The sequence below is a fragment of the Leptonychotes weddellii genome, chromosome 6 (assembly GCF_054177405.1).
Source record: "Leptonychotes weddellii isolate Sample4059 chromosome 6, ASM5417740v2, whole genome shotgun sequence".
In the NCBI taxonomy this organism is placed as follows: Eukaryota; Metazoa; Chordata; class Mammalia; order Carnivora; family Phocidae; genus Leptonychotes; species Leptonychotes weddellii.
In genome coordinates, this window is record NC_138374.1 from 105,004,818 (window position 1) to 105,012,608 (window position 7,791).

Below are 7,791 nucleotides of genomic sequence, written 5' to 3' on the forward strand. Positions count from 1 at the left end.
TTCAGAGAGTTGTTGCTCTTCTTTTCTTCGATCTCCTGTTGAGTTCGTAGGTGTTCAGAATGGTTTGATCCCTATCCAGCTGAATTCCTGGGACCAGACGAAATTTAGGTCTCCTACTCCTCCACCATCTTGCTCCTCCCCTTCTTTATCATATAGTCTTGATCCTACTTTACCATATGAGAGTGACTATATTGTAGTATCTAAACTAATGATATAATAATATATCTAATAGCTCTGATGCTACAGAAATGCAAAATTTGTGCATTATTTGGGCTGGAGGATTTTCTTCTAGATTTACTTTTTATTTTTTTAAATATACTTTAAAATAAAATAAAAATCTGCAGTTGTAATCCTTGACCTGAATGATTTGGCAAATATTTGGGTGTTATGCCTGTTTACTGACTGGTATGTACCTTTGCAATAATCTTACGACCATTTGTACTTTTTAAACTTCTTCCCAAAAGTACCATTTGTTGATGAAATTTGGAAATTTATTTTTATTTGACTTAGTTTCTTTTTTCCCTCCCAGCATACAGCATGCCTCTGCAATGCCATCATTTCCTTGCTGAAAGTTCCTCTTTCGTTTCAGAGATATTTTTTCCAGAAACTGCAATCTACCAGCATCAAGGTAATACTCTATAGCAAAATATGAAGGTTAATACAAATTAAACACCCAGTTATCTTCTGGAATACATGGGATATAGCTCTGCTTCAGGGTCTTACCTTTGGTTTTGATACACCCTTTAGTTGTAAGTTTTTTCTCCCTTTATCAAGTGGTTTCGTAAAGGTAATGGGATTTGGGAGTTAAGCCCTTTCCCTTCTTACTTGTCAGTGCCAGGTGCAGTGCGACAGGCACTTGGGTACCTGGAGCTCTGTCCCTTGTCTCCAAGAATAACTTGAGAGGTTTTCATCATAAGTCCTCTACAAGGATCTTGAGCCGAGTTCGCGTCTGATCAGGCTTTTCAGACCCCATTTAGAGTAAATCAGGTCTGGTAAGACATTACCAGTCCTACCTCCAGAGCGCTTTTGTCTGTGAATATCAAGTTTTGAGGAGTTGGCCAGTGAGAAGAGCTAATATTTTAAAATATTTGAGCTCTCCAAATTCAAAAGCTATTTTTGATTCAAAGAATAGAATTGTTGGAAAAGGTGGAAAACTCACCTCCAAGAGATTTCCTAGATTATCCCTCTGTCAGTAAATGTCTTCAGTGCACTTTTTCATATCCATTTGAATGCTTTTGATTGTAAATAACAGAGCATTCCATTTCAAAATGACCTGAATCACAAGAAAAATTGATTATCTCAGATAAGATGTCTTAAGGTAGGGTGTGTGCAGGGTTGATTGATGCAATGCTTAGCATCATCAAAAAGACCCACGTCTTCCATCTCTTCATTTAGCAGAATTTGGACTTTCTGTAATTTAAGGGTATTTGGGATTTTTAATATGTTCTTAAATAAAAACTACTCTAATGAGAGGTTAAAAATGTTATTTGGGGGCGCCTGGGTGGCTCAGATGGTTAAGCATCTGCCTTCGGCTCAGGTCATGATCCCGGGGTCCTGGGATCGAGTCCCGCATGGGGCTCCCGCTTCTCCCTCTGCCTCTGCCTCTCTCTTTCTCTCTCTCTGACTCTCGTGAATAAATAAATAAAACATAAAAAAAAAAAGTTATTTGGTTCATTTGTGGAAATTGACTTTTATACCACTGTGACTTGATCATATATGTAATTCTAGAATTTTAAGTTCACTTGCCCTTGAATTTAGTCTATTTAAAATTACATAAGACCAAATTACATAGACAGCAGCTAGACATGAAAATTTACATAGTGCATTTCCCTGCTGGAATTGGTTCATTGTCGAAGAAATGCCCCCCTACAGAAACGAGGAAGACTAGGGCCTTCGCTGTTTTCTGATCCTCAGTTACCCTCACACAGAACTGGGATTTGAGACATAAAACACAGTGGTATTTAAAGAGGCGTTAGGGAGAGGGACCCCTTGACTTTAAAGGTGCATTTGTCTGGGTGTCCCAGCAGTCAGGTCATTAGCTGTGTAACGTTGTAACCTATAGACAACAATCAGCACAAACATGTTTGTTGGAAGAAAGCTTGTTCTTGCTTGTGAGCATTCGTCTTAATGTTGGTATTCCAGCTTGCTCTGTCACCATCGCCCCGGAACCCTGCCGAGCCCATCGCTGTCCAGAATAACCAGCAGCTGGCACTAAAGGTAGAGGGAGTGGTTCAACATGGATCTAAGCCAGGACTCTTTCGCAAAATTCAGTCTGTCTGTCTGAATGTTTCTTCCACGCTACAGAGTAAATCCGGACAAGACTACAAGGTAATTTAAAAAAGAGGCAGAGTTGTGATATGGATTTTGTCAGCTCATTCATAGAAGTTTTCCAGTGATTTTCATGGTTAAGCAGATTGCAGTTACACCTCCCACGGGAAGAGATACAGACATAAGTTAAAAGCACCTATTGGGGTTTGAGGGGGCTGATAAATAATAACCTCTCTTTTCTCTGCCTGAACCAGTTGATAGAGAAAGCATCCAGGCAGACAGAGATCAAAATATGAGCCTCACTGTTTAGCGATGGGGACACCTAGCTCAGGTGCCTGGCAACAAGGACTTCCTAGCCTTGTACCTCTGAATTGAATTTTCCCACCCAGCCTCAGCCTGTGCACACAAGAGCCTGCCCCTATAAAATCGATGGCAGGAAGGAGCATCCTGATGTCCAAAGAAGGGAAAGAGAAGGTCTTAGCTCCCCATGCTCAGTTCTTACCCAAAAACTTAGCGGTCAGTAGAATTCACCTCCTCCCCTGGAGACCAGTGTTGTTCATCTCATGAAAAGTCCCTCTACCTGGAGGGAAACATCACGAGTGGGGAATAAGTGCCTCCCTATCCCCCTTGCCCCCCAAAAGCACACATCTAATTATTTTTCTCTATTTTAAGTAGATATTAGCATTTTCTAAAGAAAAAAGGGTAGACAACATTGACAGACAATGGTCAGATAAAGTAAAATCTTCCCTTATGGATGTAACCCTAGGAATTTGCTGCTTTGAGAAATTATGAGGTAGGTAACCAAAAATCGTGCTTGCTTTGTTAGCCAAGGCCAAGGTGCTAAATACCATGGAATACCAGTATTCCAAATGCAGAACGTTCCTTTCTTGAGACATCTCTTTCCAGTTCCTTGGTGGCTTATTCACAGAAAATAGAACAAGGGAGCAAGTACACAGTTGTATGAACAGAGTTGTTCAAATGCCCAAAATTGGTTATGTCCAGGTTTATTGTGGCCATACTTGAACTGAGCTCCAAAGTAAGGAAAGGAATTAATATTCCGTAAAGATAGAAAAAGAGAACATTTTATTCTCTTTGGTGGTTTTTAGGGAGAAGGTGTGGTTTAAGCCATTTTTATTTCTTGTCTTTGGTAACTTTCTATCCCTTCTTTTCCCACCCTGATAAGGCTCAGGCTTCATTCTCTTGCTCTCTTTGATTCCTACAACACAGACTGTGGTGCCTTATGTAGCCCTGTGTAGCAAATATTTGATGAATGATGACAAAATCATTTACTGTATTTAGATGTAGTACAACTGTTACGTTTGGGCAATCCTTAGGTCGTAGTGAGAATTGACATAGTTAACCTACCCCTGTCAGCAGCTGTGTCCTCGTTTAGAGTTTGAAAGAACAGTAATTCTCTTTGTTCCTTGTATATAATGATTTCTAGTGTTAAAAAAACAAACATTCAAACCAGGCTTCTGCTTATTAACTTACCTCTCGAGGCATTGCTTAAAGTCAGGAAGCCGATATAATAAGTCATGTAGTATAAGATTTGTAATGTTACTTGCGGTGAGTCTTCAACTTGAAATGCATCATCCGTTCAGAGTGATCAGGTTGCTTAGGCCTATCTCTAGTCCTTTTAAGGAAGTTCGTGTTTGGTAGGCATATTCTTTAGGGACATAAAAACCCTACAGAAGTTGTGCAAACAAACAGAACGGAGCCTATAAATAATCCTAAGATCTCGAATTGGTCAGTGACTTCATTTCATCGACATTACAGGTAAATGTCTCTGGAAAACTGACGTCAAGATATGCTCATTTAGTCAGAGTTTCAGGGCATATTTATATCATTGATTAGGCAACAGAAACACACACATAAACCTAGAGCAGTCTGGCCAAACAGTCATTAAGGTTACCTTTATATGCGTTCCAGAATAAGTGTCTCTCTTGGCATACTTCATCTTGGGTACAGGTCAGGGTGTACCAGCAGGTGTTACTCTGTTTTTCGAAGGACAAAGACATGGGTGTCTAGCTAAATAAGTGAACAAACCCATAAACCTGTGTTTTATAATATATTGTGCTGCCAGTCTGAACAAGATACTGAGTATTACGTAAGCACTGTACAAGTTCTAAAGTTAATTTGTTAAAGGAGGGAGGAACAATTGCATTACTGAAGCAATATAAAACCAGACAAGTTAGGAGGAAGAACCCTAACTTGTATTTACTTAGTGTTAGGTTCTTTTTCAATCTCTTAGATTTTAAACTTCCTGCAACAGGTAATTGTTCCCTGTTTCTTCAGAATATCTCCTCACAGAGTAAAGAAAAGTAAAGTAAAGAAAGATGGGAATTGGAGTTGGGGTCGGGTAAGCGAGTGTAGTAGAAGAAAATTTTCTCTTCCATTGTCTTAGGGTCTCCTGCTGGGCCTAAGATTAAACTGATATTATTAACATGAGAAAGGCATACAGGTTTGTTATAATTGTACCTATACATGGGAGTCTTCACAAGATAATGGAAACCCAAAGAAGTGACCAGAGCAGAAAGCTTACATAACTTTTAGACAAACGGTAAATTTGTGAAGACAGAAAACAAGGGCGAGGGGCAGTAAACTGGGGAAGTGATTGGGAGAGAGGCGGCCAGGGGGGTGGGGGGCACCTGTGGGAGATAGGGGTTATTGTAGTTTATTTGTGGAGGTACATTTCAGCATTGACTCCCAGTCTCTAGTGATAAGGATGTTCTCCTCTTCTTGGTACAGAGAAGGGCACTTTCTCATGGGAGATTTTATGGCCTGTTTTAGGTAAAAATGCGGCGGTCAGAGAGCCCTTCCTCCATCTGCTGTTTCTCAGGTGCCTTTAGCTTAAAATAATGTGCCAAAGCAGCATATTTTGAGGTGGCATGTCCTGAGCTCCTTCACAAGGAAGAAAGGCCAGCATATGAAGGGGTTGAGAAAGGCTCTGGGAGCTCATTCTACTCAGGGATAGTGAGGAGGCAGGATGGCTTAATGGTGAAGAGTGTAGGCTCTGGAGTTAACCTGCCTAGGTTGCCTAGCCTGCCACTCCTTAGCAATGTGACCTTGGAGAAATTACTTAAACTCTCTGCCTCAGTTTCCTCATCTATAAGTCAAGGGTAAAAATAGTACCTAAACCTCTTAGTTGTTTGCAGGGATTAAGTAAGCACCTCATATGGGGCCTAGCTCCAGTAAGTGCTTACTCCAGTAAGCACTCAGTAAATGTTAGATATTGTTGTTATTTAACAATTTTTTCATTCCAGATACCCATTGACAATATGACCAATGAGATGGAGCAGAGGGTTGAACCTCATAATGATTACTTCAGTACTCAATTTCTGTTGAACTTTGCTATCCTTGGAACACACAACATTACAGTAGAATCTTCAGTGAAAGACGCCAATGGTATTGTATGGAAGACAGGTCCCAGAACTACCATATTTGTAAAATCCCTGGAAGACCCTTATTCCCAGCAAATTCGCCTACAACAACAGCAAGCCCAGCAACCATTACAACAGCAGCAGCAACGAAATGCCTACTCACGGTTTTAGCCACATGAGGAATGCACTCCTGGCTTTATAGGAATTGATCAAATGGGCAAAAATAATTTGATTTTTCATATGGATTCAGATATGAAAGTTAGAATGTGGAGTCCATTTATTCATTGGTTTCTATAATGTAATACTCTGGGGAAAAAAAGGGTTTGTTTTTCTTTAGAAATTTAATTTGAGAAATAACTGCGTTCCCAAAGATTTTTTATCCTTGTTCCTTCTTAAACCAAGTCCTTTATCATCTGTTTGACATTTTCATTGTTTTATTATTGTTTTTATGTTGCTGAGCCTTTTCTTTCGCTTTCAAGAAAAGTCATGTGTTGGGATCACTGCATTTATAGATTTGACTCCCTGTTCACCAAAATACATCACTCGCTACCTGGCACAGATAATTCTGAGCCAGGCATTGGGAAATTCTGACCGGTTAGTACAAAGTTGACCTGTGGTAGCAGGAACCAAGTTCTCCCCTGGATTGACTTCAGTGTCCCCTGAAATCCAGTTTTCTGGATTTTGAGAGCATGCAGTCTAGCAGAATTGAAACACCATGCTATATTATTTCAGCTACTTAACCTATCTTTTCTATGCTAACACAATCTTAATTTATTGTTTTAGTATTTAATTGACCTGAAAAAAACAGGTAACAAATACATACAAAAATTGGAGATTAATCATTGGTGTTTTCTAGTATGTGTATGGTTTTGTTTATAGTATAGACTTTTTACATTATTTCTAAGAGCGAAAAAACTCACTCACATGTACTATCTTAATTTTTTAAATTAGGAAGGCAGATCTTTTGATTGGTTTGGTTTCTTCTTGGCAAGTTATGTAATACTAGACTTGATTGTCTAGAAAGAACAGCCTCTTTATAACACAACCTCAATTAGTTGGGATGCTCAGGGAATAGAAGTTTTCTGGTTAGCCAGAAGACCCCTTTTTTCCTATTTCAATACTGGTTGAAAACTGTTATAATAATAAACTTTCTTGTCTTAACACGGTATACTGGATGCAATTTACCTGTTCATTCTTCATTTGGGATAATTCAGTGCTCGGGATCATGGTTTTCTAAACATCAGGGATCATAGGGTTGCAGATGTTGTTGATGATATGGACAGTTGGGCTGTAAGCAGCTCCTAAGATGAAGCAGGACACATTCCCTGGAAGCTTCCTTTTTAAATAAATCTCTCATTTTCTTTGCTTGTGTTTTGCCTTTTCTTTTTTTCTTTAAAGACAACATTAGCTCAAAGGGAAAAAAAAAATGAGTTGGTTTTTCCTTTTTCCTTGTCATGTCGCCTCCAGTGGTGAGAAGTGATTGGCAACTCAGATTCCTCTGAGATTGCATAGCTCCATGAGCTGTTGTCCCAGCAAAGCACCCTCTGCTGCCATTGGCCAGAACATTGTCATAAAACATGTAAGTCCACAGTGTCCACTGAGGATGCCATCCCTTTAAATGCAGCCCGGTTGTGGACAGTGCACGATGCGGACAGCTGTGACAGCATCTGGGAACACAGGCCTGAGGAAGAATTGCCAAAGCAGTGTGGAGGAGGTATGCAGGACCCCTTTCCTTCTCATCAGGCGTGGAAAAAACTGGACCAGAAAGCACAGGTTGCCCTTTTGTTTCTGATGAATTAGCTCTGTGACCCGGGGCAAGTTACTTTATCTCTCTAGAGTAGCTTCTTTGTAAAATGACTGAATTAGACTAGATCTCTTAACTCCAATCTAGAGTTTTATCAGGTGACTAAAAGACCAAAAAAAGAGCTCTTTTATTATAAGGGGGAAACAAAAAAATTTTTTTAATTCATTGTCTATTTTCAGAATGAAATTTTATAATGTCAATTTCAGGTTTCTGGTACTATTTCAAGGCAGAATTCTCAAGAAAAGCAAATCTTGTAAGCGACCAATTCCCCCCGGTTCCCTTTGAGACCTTCCCAGAATTTATGTTCTTAAAAGGCTTTTTTGATAGCTACAGTTATAA

At 39.6% G+C, this 7,791-nt stretch overlaps 1 protein-coding gene across 2 annotated transcripts in view; it reads left to right on the forward strand.

Moving 5' to 3' along the window:
- INTS7 (integrator complex subunit 7) overlaps window positions 1-7,013 on the forward strand; it is a 90,784-nt gene extending 83,771 nt beyond the window's left edge. For both annotated transcript variants that reach the window (XM_081824834.1, XM_081824835.1), the window contains 3 exons: window positions 530-628; window positions 2,143-2,328; window positions 5,532-7,013. In XM_081824834.1, the coding sequence (XP_081680960.1) occupies window positions 530-628; window positions 2,143-2,328; window positions 5,532-5,819 (573 nt within the window). In that variant the 3' untranslated portion in view covers window positions 5,820-7,013. The remainder of the gene's footprint in view (window positions 1-529; window positions 629-2,142; window positions 2,329-5,531) is intronic.
- Window positions 7,014-7,791: the final 778 nt, after the last annotated feature.